Source organism: Aquila chrysaetos, chromosome 8 (genome assembly GCF_900496995.4).
Source record: "Aquila chrysaetos chrysaetos chromosome 8, bAquChr1.4, whole genome shotgun sequence".
NCBI lineage: Eukaryota > Metazoa > Chordata > Aves > Accipitriformes > Accipitridae > Aquila > Aquila chrysaetos.
The window spans coordinates 6,629,943-6,653,606 of NC_044011.1; the positions used below are offsets into that span (position 1 = coordinate 6,629,943).

Genomic DNA, 23,664 nt, shown 5'->3' on the forward strand with positions numbered 1-23,664 from the left:
TGCTTAGGAGAGGGGTCAGGTGTGGGGGGAAAGAGAGTCCTGGAGAGGTGTAAGAAGAGGCAAAAGGGAGGAGGAAGGATAAAAGCAGGTAGCTGCACCTGAGCAGGGGCTCGTCAGTGCACTTGCTGGGATGAGCCCTGTGCCTGATCAGTCAAGTCGGAAACTGGAGGGACCGCATTGCAGGTGTATGTCTGAGAGGTGAAAGGCCCGGTGACTGGGGGGACCTCAGTGTGTTTCTCCTTTTAATTTGTGAATTGTACTTGATGTGCATGGGTGTGTATTGGCATTTGGTAGGGTATTTCAAGCTGGCCTGGGCAGTGAGTTGGAGGAAAATCTGTATCTAAAGTGTGAGCCAGAGGTGGGTAAGGGAGCCCAAGGCCAGCACATGGATGATAGGCTGATATTACCAAGACATGGCAGTGTTTGAGGGATCCAGGAATGCGGGGGTGATTGTGAGAGGAGTGGGTGCTTGCATGCATCTGTTTGCTAGTGAACATCAGGCTGGCCTATCTAGAGAGAAGAAGACGACCCAGGTGGTGGGTGAGAGGGCCCAGGCTCCAGGCAGGGCTATTAGAAGGGCTGAAGGCCCATGCTGATATTTGAGGGATGCAGGACTGTGGGCGTGCTTGTGCCTGCAGAGGGCGAGGCGGGGTGTGTTTTCAGTAGGGGACTGTGTGTCACAGGCATACTGGGGACAGTCAAGTGAGGGTCCACTTAGATGATGAATACACTGGAGCATCTCCTATATGCAGAAAGGCCGAGTGAGCTGGGAGTGTTCAGCAGAGAGAAGTCTCAGGGGAGATGTCATCAATGTGCACAAATACCTGAAGGGAGGCTGTGAAGATGGAGCCAGGCTCTTCTCCAGGGTGTCCAGTGACGGGACAAGAGGCATTTGGCACAAGCTGAAAGGAGGCTCTGTCTGAACACCAGGAAACCCTTTTTCACTGGCAGGGTGAGGGAGCACTGACACAGGATGCGCAGAGAGGTCATGGAGTCTCCAGCCTTGGAGGTTCTCAAAATCCGCCTGGACATAGTCCTTCACAACCAGCTCTAGGTCACCCTTCCTGAGGTGGGGTTTGGACCCAATGACGTCCAGTGGCCTCTTCCAAATTTAACAGTTCTGTGTTTCTCTAACACAAGACATGAGGAGGGTCTGAGAGAACTGGACTTCTTCAGCCTTCAAAAGAGAAGCTTAAGAGAGAGCTTTTTGATGCTTCGAACACTTGACTGGAGGATGAAGGGCCAGATGGAACCAAACTCTTCTTGAGCACAGTGATAGAGCAAAAGGCAAGGGGCACGTTCCGGAACAGGGGAAACTGCTACTAGAAATTTGGAATTGTGGGGTTTTTTAATGATGAGGGTGGAGCGTGATTGTAGATAGATCCCAGTAAGAATGGGACTCTGGCTCCACAGAGTGTTGATTAAAATACCATTAATTGGAGGTAACACCAGAAGGTAAAAGGGGATAGCACGGGTGACGTTATGCCCCTTCAGATACTGGAAACCCTGAGTTATGGAGCATGAGGTGGAGCTCGAGTTGGGGTTTAGCACATAGTGCAAATCCTGCCTATACTGAGACTGGCTGGCTTTGTCATCTTTTAAGTTTTCATGGGATTTTCTTAGAAATAGACCACTCCTAATTTCTACTGTTCAGCAGAAGGACGTTTATAAGAAAGCACAGTGCTTCACTCCTAGATGAAGACAAGGACGGGCTCATGGCAATGCTGCCGAGTTTGCCAAGTGATATATACAGCTCAGCACAGCACAGGCCTGTGCCTGCTCAGGTTAGGTTAACTTAACGATAACGAACAGTTTGTTATCTCTGCCATGACTGGTGTGTGGGGTGGCTTTGGAGTTAATGTGGAAAGGGGGTGGGAGTAGGGGTCCCCACCTGCCCATCCGCCACCCCTTCACGTGCCCTTTCATCTCTGGGGTACAGAGCTACCCTATCCTCACCCCTCGCAGTGCAGCAATCCAATGTGTGCCCCATGAGCGCCCTGGGAGTAGTAGGTACCTACTGATCCCTCATCCTGTTTCCTGCTGACCCCTCACTCTTTCCCTATGGAATAAATGATCCTTGTCAACTCTGGGTTTGTGGCATCTCACGGTCCCACTGGAGCCAGGTTGCTCTCCCACACTGTGGGTTATCCCACCAGAATAAGACACAGCCAGAACCCCTGGGCTGCTGCACAGCAGGGTTCATCTCCTAGTGCTGGGGACTTGGAGGAGGGGACAACTTGCCTGTGTTGTTCTCAGGCAGCTGAGGAAGGAAAGTGAGGAAGTGACAGATATAGAGGAGACTTCTGTTTCCAGAAGAAATAGCAGTGTCCCTGGTGAGCTGAGGACCCCAGGGGAAGATGTGAAACTTAGTGGGGAAGAAACCCCTGTCCTCCCAAGTGGTCCAGCACTGGGTGTGCAGAAGAGCAGGTGACTCTAGCTGAGGAGGTGTGGACTCCACTGCGAGCTGCCCAGGAACAGCCTCTTCCCATGACTGGGGAACCCCGGGGACCCCTGTGGTAGAAATATTCAGAATGTCATTGGCTGAGTGAGCCACAGGTGTTGCTGCTGGAGGAGGGAGACACCCAGGAGGAGCATTTCAGGCACAGGAAGGACAGATAATTTCTCTTTCCCGCTTCTTCCTTTGCTCCCCCAGCAGAGTTGTTTCTGGCAGCTCTGTTATCTCGGGGCTGGGACGTGGTTTTCTGACTCTCTCACTCAGCAAACAGGCAGGTTGGTCTCAGCATGCACCTCGGACATCTCATCCTCACTGTCTTCGTGGGGTAACTGCCAGGTAAGTCCTGGCTTTCTATAAACACATACTACTTCTTCTCCCAAGGAAACCCTTGCCAGCCTTATCAGGATCATGCAGAGAACTACTCTTGACTGACAGGAAAACGCTGGGAAATAGCCGCTCACATTTGTGGTTTTGCAATAGTTCTCTCAAGATGCTGCTACTGTTGGAAACAAGATTTGAGCAGAGAGGAGAGATACCTCAGAGCCCTTCTCCTGCTTTTCCCTCCCCTGCAAGCCCTCTCTCTCTGCCTCTCTCTTCTGATCCACCTGCTGTCACTGTAGGAGATCTCAGCTCTCTCTGCACTCCCATATTTCTCCCTTTCCACCACAAATTAGCAGGTCCTGTCCAAGCTGTGACAGGGACTTCAAAGGTCTCATCTCACGGACAAGAATTGGGTGTCCCATTCTGCCTCCTGGCTGGCACATGACTGTCATGGCTGCCAGTTTTCTCCTGGTTGCCAACACAGCCAGCGCTCCCTTTTTCAAGCTCAGCATTGTGTGTACTCAGGGAGCTAGGAGCCCTCAGAGATGACAGGGATGGGGAAGTAGGATGAATCTTTTTGCCACAGCTCCATGGACCCCTCAACCTGCGGGAGGGATGCTGGTCCCGGTACATGGTGCTCAGGCATGACAGGCTTGAAAACACGTGTGCATGCACATCCATATGTAGATGCACACATCTTAACCCTCCAGGACATGTCATGACATAAATGTTCACATGTGCTTATACGCACCTGCACACTCACACTTGCATGTAGATATATATGCAAGCGCCGGTATGAACACAGATATAGACGTGCTCATCTGCACACAATATGCCCACCCACATACACTCACATGCACACTCAAAACACACACTGACTTTCTCACCTGCACAAACGTGCATGTACACAAACAGAGGCACAGACACAGACAGAAATGCACTTGTTTACACACACATTGGCAGACACTCACTCTCACATGTGCAGTTGCAAATGCACACACAAATGCAAACACATAGGCACAAATACGCCCACAAGAACAGACAGACGCACAGGCACACAAGGAAGCACAGCCTCCCCCAACATTCCAATAACCAGGACTCCACCAGCCAGCTCTCTGCCTCTGTGCCCCTCACCTTTAGGCAAGTCCTTGAAAGCCCAGTGCTGAGAAGTTAAATCAGGCACCAGATATCCCTGGTGGATTTCATGACAGCAAAGGGCTTTCGGGCTCTTCTGGGCTGAACGAAAGTAGTTCAATCAGTTGTGTTCTCATCAGAGGCGAGAGAGAAGGTGTATTGGGGTCCAGGCTGCTGGGTCCTTTTTGGACGTTCAGCCTGTTCACATGTGAAGTCCATTCATGAGAGACAAAGGCAAAGCTAGAGACAATCCCTATTGCTGCAGCTCCAGGAGTTCCCCACCTGACAAGGCAAAGAAATCCCAAAGTCTGACAAGATCCAGCCAATCCCTGGTGATCGCTGTAGGGCAGTCGTGGAGGTCTGGGACCAGTTCCAGCTTCAAAGCAGGGAGAGGTGCTGCCCTGACATGCCCACACATCAGCAAAGGGTTGTGTGTCTGGGCTGAGCCAGATGGCCTGCAGCTGCAAATGCTGAGGCTGGGACACCAGAAAGGAAGCTGGCCTGATGAGGTTGCCTTAAGATAAGTACCCTCTTTTCAAAAGCCAAACTAGTATTAATCAGCAGGTGGCATCCGGAGGAGATTGCAAACTGCCTGAGCCAAGCCCTAACATCTGTCAGTTAACCTGGCTCCTTAGAGCTCATGGAGCTGCACTGCTGGAGAAGTCTGTCTCTGCGTCGCCTTTTAGCACTGGAGCAGTCCCCAGAGCCACGGGCGTGGTGGCAGGAGGCTGTGCCCAGCACTGCACAGGCACCAGGAGAAAAAGCCTTGTGCCCTGAGAGTCTCCTAGAAGGGCTGTTTTTTTCCAAGGGTCCTCACCTGGTCTGGAAGGCTCCTATTCAGGTCCCCCCCAACTGTGACATGCCTCCCTTGGAAGGAGTCCAGCTCCTAACTATGCTCTGCAAGTGCAGCATCAGGAAGGAAGGTGCCAGCCCCATGGGTTTGTTAGCAATCTTCTCAGAAAGCAGCTGCAACATCGCTTAGGGTAGTCAGCTGCTGCTGTAGTAAGGAAGAAAATTTTTACGATAAGGGTGGTGAGTCACTGGAATGGGTTGCCCAGAGAAGTTGTGGATGCCCCGTCCTTGGAAGTGTTCGTGGTCAGGCCGGACGGGGCTTTGAGCAACCTGATCGAGTGAGAGATGTCCCCGCCATGGCGGGGGGTCGGCCTCGATGGTCTTTCAAGGTCCCTTCCAACCCAACCCATTCTAGGAGTCTCTGACAGCCCGAGACATGCCCGCCAGGGAGCGCTGCTGCTCTGCTCGCCGGGGCCACCTTGCCCCACCCAGCCCCTCCCGGCCCCGGGCCCCGGGGCGCTTCCCCTGCCGCCAGGCATTGTCATCAGCATCAGCACTGCCGCCGGCATCGAGCATCGCCATGGCAGTCGGCATCCAGCTTCTTCCGAGCTTCTCCATCGTTTCCCACCACGGGATCTCTTCCGGTCCTCGGAAGCCATCCCACAGAGTCAGGGCTTTGAGCCCAACACAGACACGAGACAATGACGTAGAGGTGACTGAAACCCTCAGGCTTTCTCCATAGGTCCCAGACCATGAGGCTGTTGTAGAGCATTTGGCTCCACAGCAAATGCAGAGCCTTTTGGTGTGCAGGTGAAGTCCCAGAGATGGGATGAAAGCTTGGACGCGCCTAGTGTCCGAGACACGTTGGGGGCTCAAGGGGTGCCAAGATCATGTCTCAGAGGCGGTCAGAAAGAGAATTGCTATGTTGCCCAAAGGGGTCGAAGGTCTGAGGTTTGCTGAAGCCGAAAGCCGTCCACTGACCAGAAAGATTTCTGTCCCGCTGGTCCCCAGGGAAGCCTGCATGGCTCTAGTAGCTCACTCAGCTGTTCAAGATCCATGCTCCCAGGCTGCAGAAACAGAGAGGATGACCTGGTTTCCGCAACGGCAGAGGCCCCTGTCCTGAACTGGCCAAGGACACCTTCTCCAGGCGTTCCTTGGATGGGCTTCCAACAAGCCAGGTTGCGTGCTTGCCTCAGCGGTGGTGTCTGGGAGGCCAGGGCAGCACAAGCAGCTGTGCCCTTGTAGGAAATCAGACCAACTGCACTCTGAGATGTGTTTTTGAAAAGGTAGCCAGCCAGGGAGGTGATCCTTCTCCTCTGTCACTCATGAGACGCTGCCTGGGGTCTTTTTATTTCTCACTTTTTTTTGACCCTGAAAATTCTCAAGTACTGGAATGCACTGTTCACAGATATTTTACAGGCTCATGACAGGCACAGCCCTGAGCAGCCTGATCTAATGAGACCTGCTCTGAGCAGGGACTTGGAGTGGGTGATCTGCAGAGGACCTATGACCTATCCACCCTAAATTGTGCTATGGTAAGAGTAAAAATAGCGTGGCTACAAGGATTTGTTAAAGGCTACAAGGAAGGAGAGGTCAAATGCAGATCCTACTTGTTTTGAGGAAACCAAGAATGGAAGGGTTATGGTCAAGTGAAAGGACTGTTTCTTTGCGTTTGAGTGTTTGGTTTTTTTTCCCCCAACAAGCTTTTCAGCAGCTGATTTCTGAGATTTATGAGATGGGATGGGCAGTGTGGCTAGAAACGTCGTTTATTGGTTCCCGAGATATCTTCTCCTGAATAGAGGGAGAAAGTCCACAGTGCCTGGAGGGGCTGAGTGGGACAGTTGGTGTCTGCAGGGTTTGGGGTTGTTGACCATTGTGTTTGTGATTGCTGCAGCCTTGGGGTGTGCTGAGAGGAGCTTGGGGCACCATACAGGAGCCAGGAGAGGCCAACTCAACCACGGTCTTGAGGCTGGTGAAACAGGAGGCACGAGGCATCAAGGAGAGAGAGACTCCCAAGATGTTGCACAGGAGGATGTGTCAGCGAGCTTGGTCACCAGGTGCGTGTCTATCCCCCTTTGACCCCTCACCTTGGAAAAGCAAAGGTGTTGTCTGCAGGAGCAACACGTGTCACTGCTGGAGGAGGGAGGACCACAGCATGGGCAATTCAAGCGTGCTAAGGAGAAGCATTTTGTCTTGCCTGTTTATTCTTTGTTGCCCTTGCTGAGTCATTTCCGGCAGCTGTGCTCTCTCAGGGCTCTTGGTGGGGCCGTGTGGCTTTTTTGAGTCTCTCTCACACATGCAGGAGGATTGGTCTCAGCATGCACCTCGGGTATCTCATCCTCGCTGCTTTCCTGAGGCAACCACTAGGTAAGCAGCGCCTTTGACTGGAGGCTTGATTCCTCTTCCCCCCAGGAGACCCTCACCCCCTCAACAGTTCTCTGCAGGGAGCTGCTCGTGAATTATGGGCAAATGTTGGGGAACATCAGATCACACGGGTGGTTTTGCACCTGCTTTCTCAAGATGCAGTTACCGATGGAAAAGAAAAATGGGACCAAGAAGAAGCCTCTCCTCTCCCGATCATCTTAGACCCCTGCCCTTCCTTTTCTCTTGCCAACCATCCACCTCTCTCTGCCTCTCTCTGCTGATCTGCGTGGGCCCAGCGTTTCACAGACATATGACTGCAGAAGCTCTTTTCTATCTCAGCAGTACCTATTTTCTGAGGCACAGGACTTTTGAAAGATGATGCAGGGACATGAAAGCTCTCTCATCCCACTCTCATTCTCAGGGTGTCCCAGCATCTCTCCTGGCTGGCACATGTCATGCAGCATGCCCTGGCTATCCATTCCTCCTGTGTGATTGCAATGCCAGGGCTTCCTTTTCCCTCCCCTCCCTTAACCTTGGAGCCTTTTGAGAGCACAGGGAATGGGGGAGCAGGATGAAACTTCTCACAGGAGGTCCCGGGTCCCTCACCCTGCTGGAGGTGTCCTGCAGCCAGCACAGGAGGGCCAGGCACTACAGGCTCTTCCCTGGAGCCTCCAGGCAGTAGGAGGAGAGTGAGGATGGAAGACCTGGGTGAAAGCACAGCTCTCTCGGGGGGTATCCCTGTGGGAGGTTATTGGCATTACAGTGCTATGGGATCCACGCTGAGCTGAGGTCTCAGACCTCCTGCCCAAAGACACTCACCACCTTGGTGTTCCCACCCATGGGGGTCTTGCTGCAGAGCAAGACACGGGGAACCTTCTCCTCTGGCACTTTGCATCCCCTCTTGTTTTGCATCTTGGAGCCTTTCCCTGCACAGCTGCTGACCCTTGCTTTCTTCCAGGCACCATGGGGCAGACCACCGTCACCCAGCAAGAAGGACAAGTCACAGTCAAGGAGAGAGACACCTTCCAAACAACCTGCACCTATCAGGTCACTAACTTCTATGGATTGCTCTGGTACCAGCAGAGGAAAGGCCAAGGTCCACAGCTTATCTCATATCAGGCAGCAGCTGGCCCCAGGCGGAATGGCCGTCTCACCACGTTGCTGAACACCACGGGGAAGAACAGCCTTCTCCGGCTGGAGGAAGTCGAGGTCTCTGACGCTGCCTTGTACCTCTGTGCTGTGCAAGACACCCTGGTGCAGGAAGCTTCCTTGGCTGTGCAACAAGCCAGGGGAGAGAGGGCATTGGTTTGTGTGAGGCTGAGCTTGGGGGAAGGGGCCCTCAGCTCTCCCCTGGCAGTGTTGCTTGCCCTGTACACCCAGAGCTCTGCAGGTCAAAATCCTCTTCCAGGAGAGGACAGTGTCAGTGGCTCGAGAGGAAGAAGAAGGTGGTGAACGAGTCTCAGGTTCCCTTGTTTTCACCGTGGGTTATGCAGTGATTCTGCCCATGGCTTTGGAGAAGTGATGGGCAATGTAGGAGGTTGGGACCGCTTGTGCAATGCTTCCCTGCTGCTCTTAACTTTCTGGTTTTGTCTACTGCACGTTGCTTCTTCAGGTATTCCTGCAAACCTGTTCCTTAGAGTACCTGCTCCGGGATGTGTCCCTCAGAGGTCAGAGTTGAAAGTAAGATGAAAAATGTAAATAACATGCCACAGGACAACGCTCCTTCCAGGAATTACATGCTTACAACAATTTTGGAAAATACTCAGAACTACTCTGTGGGCTCCTCCAGTTGCTGCATGCCTACGTGCTGTGATCCAGAGGACCTGCTGTCCCGCAGTGCACTCTGCCGGTCCTTGGAGGCCTCCTCATGCCCTACCTCGTGGGCTTTCCCCAGCCCTGCCTCATTTCTTTTGCAGTGGGACCAGGCTGTACAACTCTGTACAAGAGCACAGTGGGGGAAGAGACCGCCAGGCAGAGGTGGGCAACAGGCCCTGCCAGGAGAAGAGCCAGCTTTGAGGAAAGCTGCTTCATGCTTGGCAGAAGGCCAGGCACCACAGAGCAGCCATGGGGGCTTGGGCACTGGCTGCTGTCCTTGGGCTCCCTGTCTGGTGGGAGCTGGGGCTGTGTGAGAAGCATGAGGACCCTGGTGTGTGGCCTGGCCAGGCTGATTTCAACATCAGCCTGTGAGTCACCTTAGCCCTGCACACCTCTGTAACTGCTGGGCTGTGCAGGGCACTGTTTGGGGGGTGGAGGGTGTGTAGGTAGAATTCCCTTCTGCACAGGTTTGTCAGCTGTTGACCTCTCAGAGCCTCCAGCACCACCGGGCTCCTCACTGGGGGATAGCAGTGGTTGGGCTCCCCATCTGCAGGACCTGCTCTGAGGCCAAGGGGCCATACCTGAGCAGAGATGCCAGAATGCAGGGCCTGATCTCCACTGGCTGTGGAGGAGCTGAGTATGTCCTTCCTCAGCTTCAAGAGGCAGTGACTGCAAGGGACCCATTGCCCTGTCTCCCACCCAACCCTTCCTCTGGACATGATGAAAAGTTCACTTGCGTCCTCACCTTCTCCCGCCACAACCAAAGGCAATGCCTTTCGTCCTTGGCACCACGAGACAATGTCCACCAAGAAAAGGATTACGTGGAGGCAGAGGCTGTGATGCGGAAAACTTTAATAACTCCGAAGAGGGAAGGGAGTTCAATTCTAGAGGAGGCTGCCGGTGCAGGGAGAGCAACAGCAGCTGCTGAAAGTCTGCGCCCATTGCCCATGGTGGAGATTCTGCAGGACATCCATTTACTTGCACCGCAGAGAGAGCGGGGTCAGCAGATGCCCCAGGTTGGGTCTGGGGATCTTACGGCCCAGAAGAACAAAAGAAGACAAGAAAGAGATGGGAGGTAGTGGAAGGCAGGGGACTTTAGACTTTGGCCATGTTTTCAGAGGGCCTCCACTGCCCTCCTTTGGAAGGGCAGCACTGGATGTTCAGCCTCTCTGAAATGAATGGCCAGGAGCTCCGTCCTCACTTCAGCATCAGCTGCTGGTTTTGGGGTGGTCCTTGTCTGGGCTGTCACCAGGGGCTTTAGCAGGGGGGGCACCTTCTGCCACAGTAGCGGCTGGTGATGCAGGAGAGGTCACAGCACCCGGAGTTGATGGGCACCCCGTCACAGCTGAGGATGCTGCCAACAGCAGCGGAGGTGGAGGAGCCCACAACGGTGTTCTGCGGGAAGGAGCTGAGGATGGGGCCGGGCAGGGTCACCACCACGGGCGAGGGCTCGATGACAACAGTGGAGTTCTGGCACTGCCTGACACAGGGCTCATTGCAGCTGTTGGCCAGTGGAGTCGGGCCACAGGGCTGGCAGGGCTGGCACTGGTTGTAGCAGGACATATCTCAGGTCCAGAAGTTTACCTGGGAGAGAGGGCAGAGAAGAATCACAGCCCGGGTACATGCGAGAAGCTGTCTGCCATGAGTCCATCAGCAAAGTCAAAGGCACCTGCTGAGCTGGGAGGTAGAAGCTGGGCAGTGAGGCAAAAGGGTTTCTCAGCCTTGTCCAGACACGATACTGCAAAGTGTCACCAGGCCCAAAGAAGCTGCTGACTATCTCTTAAAAGAAGAGCCTCCTCAGCCAAGTCCCAGACACTCTCTGAGTGAGACCTTCACCTTCTTTCCCCCTCCCACGACAAGCAGCACCATGACCCAGCATAGGATTGAGGAGCATGCATCTGCATGAGCAGAAAATAACATGAGGAAAGGCCTTCAGACTCACCTGGTTCCCAAGGAGAAGGACGTGGGAGAGGTGGATGAGAGAGCAAGGAGCTGGGCTGGCTTTTATGGTGGCCCTGACCTGCCCCAGGCCCAGAGGGAGCTTCTACGGAAGTGACAATTTTCTAAGGTGCTCATGATGAACGGAAAACACCCCAGCTAATGACATGGGCTGGGTGGTTGTTTTCCCGGATGACACCTTTTCATTTCCTGGCTTATGTCAGTACCCATTCGCTCATGGAGGCTTCTTCTGAGTGCTGGGATTGAGAGGCCCCAGGATTTCCAGGAGAGGAATGCGACGTTGCTGGCAGAAGACTCAGTTCAGGTGCCGGATGGGTGCAGTGCAGGCAAATGATGTTGGCCTGGGGCACGCTGCTGGGGTTGCCTGTGGCCACATTGACAGGAATGGCCCAGCTGCTCCCAGCCCTGCAATCCTTGGCTGGTCACCCAAGGGCTTCCCTGTGTGAGGACGTGCCGTGTCTTTCTTTTTGCCTCCCTCCCTCCTTCCCAACTTGCTCCAGTGTTCACTTGTGGTCAGCTTCCCAGGCAGGTGGGCTGCACTGCTGGGTTTCAATCCTCTTCCTCCCAAACCTGCCCTCTGGAGAAATTTGTTGACCTCTTTGGGCATCTTACTGGCAGGGGATTACAGGGATCACAAGGGCCCTTAAGGCAAACTGTTTTTCTGAGCATGCTGGGCCAGTGAACACATCTTCCACAAGGGTAGAAGATGACCACCGGGAAGGCACTTCTCAGGTTACTGCAGCCCCCCACAGGGCAAGAGGCGGCTGAACACAATGAGGTTTTTTCCCTGCAGAGGCTGCCTGCTGCGCTCCCAGGTCCTGAAGGAGCATTTGAGAGTCCATTTTGGTCCCCACTCAGAAAGGCAGCAGGAGTTGAAGGAGGCAGAAGTTCACCCCATGGCTTCCATGGAGCATGTCAGGCACTCACCCTAACCCTAACCTCTGGCCGAGGCTCCAGAGATCTGGAGCTAGACCGATATATTGATTTACATCAGACATCACTCACTACATGAAGCTCATGACACATTTGTTTGGGGTGTAGAGCAAGTTTTTCATCATTTGCACCAGCTATTTGAACCTGGTGGTTATGCTCATCTCCATCTTGAAGCGGTCAGCAGGCATGACTCCATATTCTCCTGCTGTGACTTTAAACACTGTGAACATTGTGACATTTTTAGACTGGGTCAGAACTCTCCAACCAAGTAAAAGAGAGCTGTGTTTTGATCAGACTTTCCACCTGGCTGTCATTATTGTAAAAGCCTTTGGGCGTGGGGTACGCAAAACCTGCAGTCTATCCCCCATTCCAAAATTAGAGACAAAAAAGCGGTGCTAAATAGTAGCAACAATTATCTCTGTTTTGCGGGGAGTGACATGGCACTTAGAGCCACAAGGGACCTGAGAGGCAGAGAATTGTTATGCAGAACAAAAGAGCTACAAGCCAAACTGGGGTGGTCTGTGCAGAGGAAAGCCATGCTGAATGACATCCCCTTGTTTGAGGGCATGTTAACATACGCACCATCCTCCTGTCAGAGGCGGAAAAGGATTGGGGGAGCTTTAAACCAAGCGACAAGCTCAGATATTCCAAGACCTCCTTTTACATCTTTATTATGGTGTGAAGGGTGTCAGGAAGGTGTCTGGAGTGAGAAACTCTTGTGAGCTTTATCATACATTGCATAACCATGGCCATAGCTATCAATGCTATTGATGGCACTGCCTTCTCCTAACTCTGCATTTGGCCTGGGGACAACAAAAAGGTGCCCCAGTTGCTGGCTGTTGTGCAGGTCTGGAGAACGCTTACAGAGGCGCAAAGCCACAGCTGTTAAAAGATGTTGATTGTTTGGCTATGATTTTCTGTGAGAAGTTTAAGGCCGAGGCAGAAGAAGAGCACGAACGTAAAGTTGGAAGTGCGGGGTGTGCTATAAACAGATCTGTAATGTAAACCCGCACCAGTGTTTCACACCCGTGAACAAAAATCCAGAAGAAGGGTGGGGCTATATTATCTGTGACAGGGAGTGTGCGCAGGAAACTGGGATACATGACCTGAACTCCATTTTTCCTGTGGAGATACCACTGGATGGATGTATCTATGTGCAGTTTGCTTGAGTATTCCCTGGCCTGATCCTCTTCCACCAAGGGTACATCTTTCTCTTGTTCCAGACTTTCCCACTGGTCTCGGGGACCTGGGATTCTGAAGGCTGCTCTTGCTAGTAAAGATTGAGGCAAAGGCGGCATTCAGCACCTCAGCTTTTTCCATGTCACCTGTGTCCTTACAGAAGCCTAGTTGCCATTGACATCCGTGGCCAGATTCAGTTCCAGTTGCACTTTGACTTTCCAGATCTCATCCTTGCACGTTTAGGCAGTGACCGTTAATCCCTCCTAGTTTACCTGTCCTTGCTTCCACCTCCTGTATGCTTCCTTCTTGTGTTTTGGTTTTGCCAGGAGCTTCTTGTCCATCCACATTGGCCTCCAGACATGTTTGCCTGACTTCCTCCTCACTGGGATGGTCTGCTCTTGAGCTTGGAGGAGGTGATCCTTGAATATTAACCAGCTTTCCAGGGCACCCTCTGGCTTCCAGGGCCTTATATGAGGGGACGTTTCCAAGCAGCTCTTTAAAGAGCCAGAAGTCTGCTCCCCTGAAGTCCACGGCTGTGAGTTTGCTCTTAACGCTCCTCCCCTCCCCTCAGGATCCTGAACTCCAGCCTTTCGTGGTCAATGCAGCCCCGGCTGCCCTTGAGCTTCACATCCCTAACAGGCCCTTCCTTCTTGGTGCATAGGAGGTGCAGCAGACCTCGTTGGTCTCGCTGCATCCTCTATCGCTTGGGTGACGAAGGTGTCTGGGGAGGTCCCTGCTGACTGGAAGCTGGCCAATATTATTGCGATTTACAAGAAGGGCATGGGGGAAGGCCCAGGAAACTGCAGACCTAGTAGTCTCACCTCAGTCCCTGGAAAAGTTGTGGAGAAGATCGTGCTGAGTGCTATTGAAAGGCTTTTTAAAGAGCAATGCGCTCCTCAGGAACAGTCAACATGGGTCCATAAAGGGAAAGTCCTGTTTAACTACTTTGATATCCTGCTATGAGAAGGTCACCTGCCTCGTGGATGAAGGGAAGGTGGTGGATGGAGTTTTTCCGGCTTTCAGTAAGGCTTTTGATAGCGTCCCTGACAGCATCCTTCTGGACAAGTTGTCCAACTGTGGGATGAGCAGGTACACGGTGTGCTAGAGTGAAGACCTGGCTGAAAGGCAGAGCTCAAAGGGTTGTAGTGAACGAGGCTACATCTGGCTGGCGACCGGTCACCAGAGGTGTTCCTCAGGGCTCACTTCTAGGGCCAGTTCTGTTCAGTATTTTTACCAGCGGTCTGGATGCAGGAGTTGAATGCACCATTAGCAATTTTGCCGACAATACCAAAGTGGGAGGTGCCGTTGACTCTCTTGAGGGAGAAGAGGCCTTGCAGAGGGATCTAGATAGATTGGAGCGTTGGACAATCATTAATGGTGTGCAATTTAACAAGTCCAAACGCCGGATTCTGCAGCTAGGGTGGAGTAATGCCAGGCACAAGTATAAACTGGGAGAGGAGTGGCTGAAGAGCAGCCCTGCAGAAAGGCATTTGGGGGTGCTGGTTGGCAGCAGGCTCAATATGAGTCAGCAGTGTGCCCTGGCAGCCAAGGGGACAAAGCGCATCCCGGGGTGCATCGAACACAGTACAAGCAGCCGGGCACGAGAGGTGATCATCCCACTGTATTTAGCGTTGGTGTGGCCTCATCGGGAGTCCTGTGTGTAGTTCTGGGCCCCAGAATTGAAAAAGGATGTGAAGGTACTTGAATGTGTCCAGAGGAGGGCAACAAAGCCGGTGAAAGGGCTGGAAGGTATGTCCTAGGAGGAGTGGCTAAGGACTTCGGGTTTGTCTAGTTTGGAGGAAATGAGGGTGAGGGGCAACCTCATTGCTCTCTACAGCTTCCTGAGGAGGGGAAGTGGAGAGGGAGGTGCTGATCTCTTCTCCCTGGCATCCAGTGATAGGACACGTGGGAACGGTTCCAAGCTGCTCCAGGGGAGGTTCTAACTTGACATTAGGAAGCATTTCTTTACTGAGAGAATGGTCAAACAGTGGGACAGGCTTCCTAGAGAGGTGGTCAATGCCCCAAGCCTGTCAGTGTTTAAGAGGCATTTGGACAATGCCCTTAGTAACGTGCTTTAACTTTTGTTCAGCCTTGAAGTGGTCAGGCAGTTGGACAAGATGACTGTTGTAGGTCCCTTCTAACTGTAATATTCTATTCTGTTCTATTCTATTCTGTTCTATTCTATTCTATTCCGTTCTATTCTATTCCTTTCTATTCTATCCTTCACCTTGCTCAGAGGTGGCACTTACCTTAACACTAGGTGGAGACAGTGCCTGCTTCTGCCCTGCAGCTGGGGTCTGGGGCTCATCAAGCTGCCAGAGAAAATCCTGTCTATCTCCCTGTCACCTGCTCTGATGCTGCGCAGCCAGCTTACTTGCACCTGCTTGCTGACTGACGAACGCTGACCACTTGCTGTCTGTTACGCCTGAGCATATTCTGTGTTGTTACAGTTCTGGCAACTGCAGTATCAGGGAGCGCTCTGGAAATCTCCTTTTATCAAGCTTGTGGAGAACTTAGGTTTTGCTCTTGTACTCATTGACAGGGCTTTTGGTAAAGCAGGGAGGGACTGTGTGGAAAACAATGTATCTGGTGCCTGCAAATGAACTGGAGCAGCTATGGGTGCTGCCATGACCCAGGGAAGACGTGAGGGCTGATAGCGCCTACTCTTTGGCTGCTGAAATGAGGAACATCCTCCAGAAACCAGGTTTTTATGGCCTGTGAGAAAGCTAAGGGTTCTATGGCCACTCTTCAAAAGTACTTGTCCCACGAGAAGCAGAGCGATCAGAAAAGGGGGAAAATAACTCCAGCTTCTGCAGAAGAAATCAAGACAGAGGTGGAAAAGCCCCTGGAGACTCCTGAGGATGCCATCCCTGCTGTTCAGGAAGTGCCTGATAATATGCATCCATGGTATTGGAAGAATGCACAAGTGCCCCTAGGTAAAGTACAACAGCAGAAGCCTATATCTTCTTGGGAAAACCAGGGAGGTTTTGTATACAAAGGAGATGGCATGAAGAGGTCCAGCCTGCTTGATTTAGTCCAATGTGTCCTTCCGACTTGTGGCTCATCTGAGAAGACCTGAAGGCTGGAATGTTTTTGCAAAAGCCATGGCTGGTAAAAACAGGGACAGGTCACGGATCCTGCTGATTGCAGAATCAGGTCCCACTGTCACTGCTATATCTTCACAGAGCTGGGGATATCTCCTCTCACGTGGCGCCTTTCCAGACCAGAGTTGGGTTGTGGCACTTGTGAGGCTGCAGAGTTCCTGGGCCTGCAGAAAGCTGCTCCTTGCTGGGGGAACACAAGGCACCAAAGAGCATCCGTGTGTGGTTGGTCACCAGTCACTGTCTTGGGCCTGCCTTCACCCAAGGGGGTGGTTGGGTCACAGGGACAGGGGACTCCAGCGTGTGGCCTGCTGTAGCTGATACCAATACTAACTTGTGAACACCTCAGCCCTACACATGTAGGCAAGAGGTGGGCCATGCCAGAAGCTGTGCTGAAGGGTGATAGGGCTGCACGGGGAAGCTGTCCCTGCTGCCCATGCCCAGGCATGCTGGCCATGGCCCCTAGATTGGTTGATGGAGAGAAGGAGCAGGCAGAGCAGGGACTGTGGGCCGTCCCCAAGGCTATTTACCCCTTCCCAATTCCTGCCATGCTTTGGAAACATTGTCTTCTGAGCCTCCTTGCCCAGCACAGCTCCAGCCAAAGCAAGAAGAGCACTCTTCCCCAAGAGCTTGGGGGACTGCTGACCTCCTTGGGGACTCCCACATGCCCACAGTTCCTCTCTGGAGGACAGAAGGTGTCAGGATTCCTGTTCACATGACATGCTCCAGGGCCAAGGGAGTATTTCTGAGCAGGGTCGCAGCAAGCCAAGGCATGATGGCCATTGGCTGTGGAGTAACTAGGGTTGTCTCCCTCAGCTTCAAGAGGCATTGCCTGAAAGAGGACTCGCTGCAGTGTGTCCCACCCTCCAATGCCTCTAGGAGTGACAAAGGGTCCCCCTGTGCCCCCACCTAATTCCCCTCCAAAGCAATGGCTTTGACCCTCAGCAGTCAGTATGCAGCTGGAAAGAGCACCCAAGGGGCACAGGTAGGCTTGCAGCAATTTTTTAATGACTCTAAAGAGGGAAATGAGGTCACTCCAAGGGGAGGCCCCCAGTGCAGGAAGGAGCAGGAGCAGCCAAGAATCTGTTCCCCTTTTCCTGTGGCAGAGTTGCCCCCGGCCATCTGTTGACCTGCCTGGCAAAAGGGAGACAGCCTAGCAGGTCACTCCAGGCTGGTTTCTGGGGTCCTCACAGCAGGCTTTGAGGGGAGCACAAGACAACAAAGGAAAGAGAGAAAGGGTGAGTGGAAGAGAGGAAAGGTAGACATTGGCCATGTTTTCAGAGAGCCCAGGCTGGTCCCTTCCACGCTGCCCTTGCAGGGCAAGCCAGAGGTGACCAGCTAGTCTGAAAACAACAGCATGAATTTTGATCCTCTGTCCAGCAGCATCTTCTGGGTTCCTAGGAGTCCTTATGGGAGGCCGTTGCCAGCATCTTTAGCAGGGGGGGCACCTTCTGCCACAGTAGCGGCTGGTGATGCAGGAGAGGTCACAGCACCCGGAGTTGATGGGGACTCCGTTACTGCTGAGGATGCTGCCAACGGCAGCGGAGGTGGAGGAGCCCACAACGGTGTTCTGCGGGAAGGAGCTGAGGATGGGGCCAGGAAGAACCACCACCACGGGAGAGGGCTCGATGACGACGGTGGAGTTCTGGCACTGCCTGACACAGGGCTCGTTGCAGCTGTTGGCCAGCGGGGTCGGGCCGCAGGGCTGGCAGGGCTGGCACTGATCACAGCAGGACATGTCTTGGGGCTGGAGGTGCACCTGCGAGAGAGGGCAGGGAGGAAGCAAAACATGGGGAGGTGTGAGGAGCATTCTGTTACCACACCACGAGGGAGGCAAAGAATATGCAGGGCTGGGAGGTGGAGGCTGTGCAGAGATGTCTGAGGGCTTCTTGGCCTCGTCCTGCCAGGGCGCAGAAGGAGCCACGAGCTCCCATGCGGCTACTGCCTAGCCCTGAGTCCAGAAGGCACCTGAGTACAGCCTCAGCCTCCCTCCATGTCTAACCTTCTCCCCACTTCCCTCTCCCATGACAAGCAGCCCCATGATGTGGCCTAGAACCAAGCTGGTGTCAGCTGAGAGGCCCACTGAGGTGAGACCTGCCTTTAGAGAAAGCAGAGAAGGAGAAGGGGTTTGAGACTCACCTGACTCCCAAGGAGATGGAGGCAAGAGAAGTGGATGAGAGAGTGAGGAGCTGGGCTGGCTTTTATCACGGACCTTGACTGCCCCAGGCTGCCAGAGGCATCCCTTGCAGAGGTGATTATTTTCTGACAAGCTCATCTTGAATGCAAAACATCTCCCTTAATGCTATAGGCTGTGTTTTGGCTCCCTGAATTGCTGTCGTTTCATTTCCTGCTTTATGCCAGGCACATTCCCCAGTGAAGGCATCTTTTGTGTGACAGGATGAGAGGCCCAAGCATTTCCGGAGCAAAACATGTCAGCGTGGGCAGAGGACTCGGCTCACATGCTGGAGGAGTCCAGTAAAGGACACTCAAGGAAGACTAAACAGCTGGCTTAGACAACACACACACACATCCATCCGGACCTCTAGTCATGTAGAGCTGATTGAGAAGGCTCAAGACACCCCAGGAGAGGCTATCTACATTCTCCAGGGCCGCCACACAAGTCTTGGACTTGACAGAGTCAGGGGGAAGACTGATCTGCAGTCGGTGAGAGCGGGAGGTGCAGCTGATGAGAGTAATGTGCCCAGCTTGAAACCCTTTCACCCCCACAAAAGCCCTTTCCCTGCTCTCTGTCTGTCCCTGAGTAGCGTGGACGTGCCTATGGGGTTTAGCCATGGGATGGAGGTGCTTGTAGGCTCTGGTAGGACAGCCTGTGGGTTCACTTCTGATCGCGTGATGAAGCAAGCCATGCGCACGTGACCAGGCATGCGGGCCTTGCTGTGAGCTTACGCTAGCTGGGCAGTTCAGAGGCCACGACTGGTCAATTACAGGATCAGTGTCTCCAGAAAGATGACTTGTCTCGTTTACCATGGACGTCTGCTTTGGGATGGCATAAGTCCCCTGTGTGGGCTGATGTCTCTTCACGGACTGTGGGAAGAGTCTGTAGAATCTTTTAGAGCAGGTCCAGAGGAGGGCCATGAAAAGGCAAATGTATCTGCTGGACAACCCCAGCTTCTAACAATGTTTTACTAGTTGCAGAGGTGACAGCATGCCCCGGGGCAGCCAGTCCTGCTCTGAGGGTACAGTGCTGGAGGGAGGGGTCCTCAAAATATAGGGGGGCACCATCCTTCCCACCGTGAGCTGAGTAGACATGGAAAGAATATTTTCCCCCACTGGATACTTAAAGTCTTTCCTGCTAACAGATCATGGCCTGTGATATATATTGGGACACTCTTGGAGCCCACCCTGTCACACTTTCTCCGCTGCGACAATCTAGGGAAAACTACACATCGCCAGGGACTCGCCCTGGGGAGAAAACGGACCAACACAGATACTGTGGATCAAACGATTTCTCCGTTTATTAACTGCGCAACACTCGGTTATATATGTTTCTAGTATCTACTCACGCATAAGCCATTTGTTGATTGGTTAACATGTGCCATTCACGCGCTTAAACAGTAGTCTAATTGGATAAATTCTTCTAATCACGCGAATAGTTTCATCCACCTGCATGCTGTCTTGCACTCTGTCTTCAGTCACATCGCCCTCCTGTTATCAGTCATGTACGCCCGACCTTGTTCTACTTTTTGTGCATTCTTCAGCAAGCTCATAATAATTGTGCCTTTGTGCAGTTAGTAAACTTACAACAACAGGTGTGCCTTGTGCAGTTTCCTTCGTCCTCCCACAATTTCACCCACAAATTCTCCCACATCACCCCAAGCTGTAAGTAGTAGGTTCCCTGCGGGCTGCAAGGTTAGAAAGCCTTTTCCAGATATTTCTTCTGCCCGTCCCTCACCCCAATTTTGTTAACATTCCACACTTGATTCTTGCGGTAATGGGGCAGATTTCCATGAATTAGGGTTACTTCCACCCTGGTATCTAGCAGAGCCACAACCTGTTGGTTGTTATTCTGGCTCCACAGTGTTACAAGCAGAACACAAGGGCTATGTTCATTCCTGCCCATGGCTGTCCCTGCCCCTGTCCCTGTCCCCGTGCTGATGAGGGAACGTCCCTAAACTGGGCTTGTTTGCAGGGAAGGGGAGATGCCAGCCTGTGTGCCCCACGCCCACACCCCACCATTTCCTGCCCAGACCCCTTTGAGCTGCTGCGCCTGCATCTCATGTGGGGCCGCTGCTTCAGCTCCAAACATCCTTGTAGCCCCTTCAAGCATGGTAGTAACAACAAACACAGCACTAGTTTTCCTTGCCTTTTCCTTGCCCTACCCCCTGTTTTCTGAAACAAGCTCCTAGTTCAGGCGGGCTGGGACCTTCAGCTAATTCCTCCTCACTTTCCCAATTCACCAAGAAAACCACCTAGGCCAGGTCTCTTGTGACTGTTCCACTGTCCCCTTCTCTGTGCTGATTGCCCTCAGCTCTCACAGGCTTAGCTCCACTTTCCAGCCTCAACGCATACACCAGCATGGGTGACTATTCCCTGCTGGTCCCATCCATGCACGCTGGCCATGGCCCCTAGACTGAGCGGTGGAGGGGAGAGGAAGGTGGAGCAGCAGCTATGGGCCATCCCAAGGGCTGTTCCCTTCTTTAGCCCTCTTCCCATTCCGCAGAGCAAATCATCTTTTGGAACCCAGCACCACCCTCTGTCACCCCAGTGCAGCTCCAACCATAGCAAGAGGAACACTCTTCCTCAAGAGATCATGTGGCTGCTGAGCCCTGAGGGCCTCCTGCCTTTCTGGGTGTTTGTGGGCAGAGACACAGCAGGGCAAGGCCTGATCGTCACAGGCGGCAGAGCAGCCAGGGAGGACTTCCTCAGCTCCATGAGAGAGTGCCCCAAAGAGGATCCACTGCAGGGTGTGGAGCCTCTCATTCCTCTGTGGATGGAGAAGAGTCTCCTTGTGCCCTCACCCCCTTTGTCCACCCCAGAGCAACATCCTTCTGCTTTGGCAGCTTGGCGAGTGTCCACAGGCGGAAGGACCACAGGGAGGCAAGGCTTGAATGCAGCAGAGCTTTAATGAGTCAAAAGAGGGCAACGACTTCACTCCAAGTGGAGGACAGAAGTGCAGGGAGTGCCGGGAGCACCCGAGAGTCTGGAGTCCTTGGCCATGGGGAAGTTCCTGCATCATGCCTGCCCCGTGGAGGGAGAGGAGACAGATGGTCCCTACCAGGTTGCTGCTGGGGAGACGGTGTGGGCAAGGGGATAGGCAGCAACAAAGAAAAGGGAAAGAAAGGCAAAACCATTCAGGTATACTGAAAAGAGCATCCAAAAGACTGGTCCTCTGCCCAGCACCATGTTCTGAGTTCCTCAAGGTGTCACCCTGGGGCTTTTCCAGCATCTTTCTCTGGAGATGAGGCACCTCCTGCCTAGTAGCATCTGGAAATGCCAGAGAGGTCACAGCACCCAGAGTTGATTGGCACTCCGTCACAGCTGAGGATCCTGCCAACAGCAGCAGAGGTGGAGGAGCCCACAACGGTGTTCTGCGGGAAGGAGCTGAGGATGGGGCCGGGCAGGGTCACCACCACAGCAGAGGGCTCAATGACGACAGTGGAGTTCTGGCACTGCCTGACACAGGGCTCGTTGCAGCTGTTGGCCAGCGGGGTCGGGCCACAGGGCCGGCATGGCAGGCACCGGTTGTAGCAGGACATGTCGTGGGGCTGGAGGTGCACCTGGGAGACAAGCAGGGGGGGAAGTAGAGCACAAGGGTGACTGAGGAGCAGCCTGGTTACCCTGTCACAAAGGAGCCAAGGCCAATAATGAGTGGGGAGCTGGAGGCTCGGCCAGAGACACGCAGTCTTCATTGCCCTACAAAGAACTGCCTGACCCAGGGAGGCTCTCTCCTAATTCGTAAACCAAAAGGCCCCTTAACTATGTCCCAGCCTCTCTCTAAGCAGTCCTTCTCCCTGCTTCCCCCTGTCAGGACAAGAAGATCCAAACCCCAGCACAGGCCAGAGCCAGTATCAACTGAGAGGTCCATCGAGGAGAGATCTCACTTTGGAAGAGAAGGAGAAGGGGCTTCAGACTCACCTGGTTCCCAAGGAGAAGGAGGCAAGAGCAGTGGATGAGAGTGCAGGGACTTGGGCTGCCTTTTATACCTGCCCTTCATTGCTGCAGGACCAGAGGCACCCTTTGCAGAGGTAACAATTTTCTGACAAGCTCATCTTCAATGCAAACCGTCGCAGCTAATGATATGGGCTGTGCTTTGGTTTCCTGCACTGCTGCCTTTTCATTTCCAGATTTGTTCCATGCCCATTCCCCAGTGAAGGCTTCTTCTGAGCAGCGGGATGAAAGGCCCAGGATTTCTCAGGCAGGAATGCAGCAGTGCAGGCAGAAGACACAGCTCAAGTGCTGGACAGGTCCAGAGCAGGCAAGTGACATTAGCCTGGCTCACCCTGCTGGGGCTGTTTGAAGTGTCATCCTCAGGAAGGAGCTGGACCATGGTTCATGGTGTGTCTGTGTGTGCTCTTGTCTTGTGGGTACTTGTAAGCAACCAGGTTTGTGTGGATGCACGTGGGAGCACATGTATGTGTATAACCCAAACTGGTGTGCATGGGCCCGTGTCTGTGCGTCCTTGTGTGCCCTCATCACGAGGGAATATGCTGCTCATGGCAGGGGACACTCTCACTGCTCTCTCCATGAGCACCACAGAGCAGCAGGTTCCCAGGGTCAGGAGGAGCCTGAGTGCAGCTGAGTGGTGATGGCACCAGACTGCTAGAGAAACTGTCCAGGGAAGAGCACTGAAATGCAGCCCACTGTCTCCTGAGCCCTCCTTTCCCTGCCCCTCCAAAGCTCACGCTCCGCTGCTGCTGATTGCAGGCCCCAGCAAGGATGGTTTCACACCAGTTTTGATCCACAGTTTAATTCAGGGTAAACAATATTGGGAATACCTCAGCATGGCTGGCAGTCCTCCCTGCCTGCCCCTCCAGGCCAGGGACAGGAAAGGCAAAGAACTGGTGACTGCTTTGGACTTCAGCCCACAAGGACCTTCCTGGCCCACATTGGAATCTCAGTCTGAGTGCCCAGCAACTGCCCCTGGGAGGGAAGGGGCATTGGATTCGAGACCGCATCCCCCAAAGCCAGCTGCTGTCCCACAGGGGTGTCCAGAACAGACCCTCTTTCTGTCCAGGGCTGTGCACAGTGGGTACATTTCCTAAGCCCATCTCCGTGCCTGAATGGCTGTCAGCCTGAGGTCAGGACCATCTTGGACTCAGTGCAGTCAAGGGCTTTCCCCCTTCCCTTTAGTGACCTCGGTGAGATCAGTGCCAGGCAGCTCTGCTGGGAGAGCTCAGCCAGGGCTGATTCCCCTCTCCGTGGGTCTGCTTTTGAGCGGAGGCTCTGCTGCATCTGAGAGCCAACCTCATTGCTTCCTCGTGAGGTAACAGGCACCGTGGAAAAAGGGAAGGGCAGGGGAGGTGTGTACCTAGAGTTTAGCAAGACCTTTGACAGCCTCTCCTGTACTTCCTTGATGACCAAATTGGAGACGAATGGTTTCAGTTAGAGGACGACAAGGTGGGTGCAAAAATGGCTGTACTGCCAGGCTCA

General features: G+C 53.4%; 1 protein-coding gene, 1 pseudogene and 1 gene segment (V, D, J or C); 1 reads left to right on the forward strand and 2 right to left on the reverse strand.

The window, feature by feature from the left end:
* Window positions 1-6,966: 6,966 nt before the first annotated feature.
* On the forward strand, window positions 6,967-9,313 carry LOC115345017. The segment is given in 2 exon segments: window positions 6,967-7,069; window positions 8,025-9,313. Coding segments are annotated over 2 exon segments (543 nt in total).
* Window positions 9,314-9,359: 46 nt separating this feature from the next.
* LOC115345025 (feather keratin Cos2-3) lies at window positions 9,360-11,026 on the reverse strand. Its single transcript, XM_030023195.2, has 2 exons — window positions 10,824-11,026; window positions 9,360-10,465 (listed from the first exon to the last, which is right to left on the reverse strand). The coding sequence occupies exon 2, from the start codon at window positions 10,442-10,444 to the stop codon at window positions 10,139-10,141; it is 306 nt and encodes a 101-aa protein (XP_029879055.1). The 5' UTR covers window positions 10,445-10,465; window positions 10,824-11,026; the 3' UTR covers window positions 9,360-10,138.
* A 6,015-nt stretch (window positions 11,027-17,041) lies between these two features.
* Window positions 17,042-22,184, reverse strand: LOC115345026 (annotated as a pseudogene).
* Between the last annotated feature and the right edge of the window lie 1,480 nt (window positions 22,185-23,664).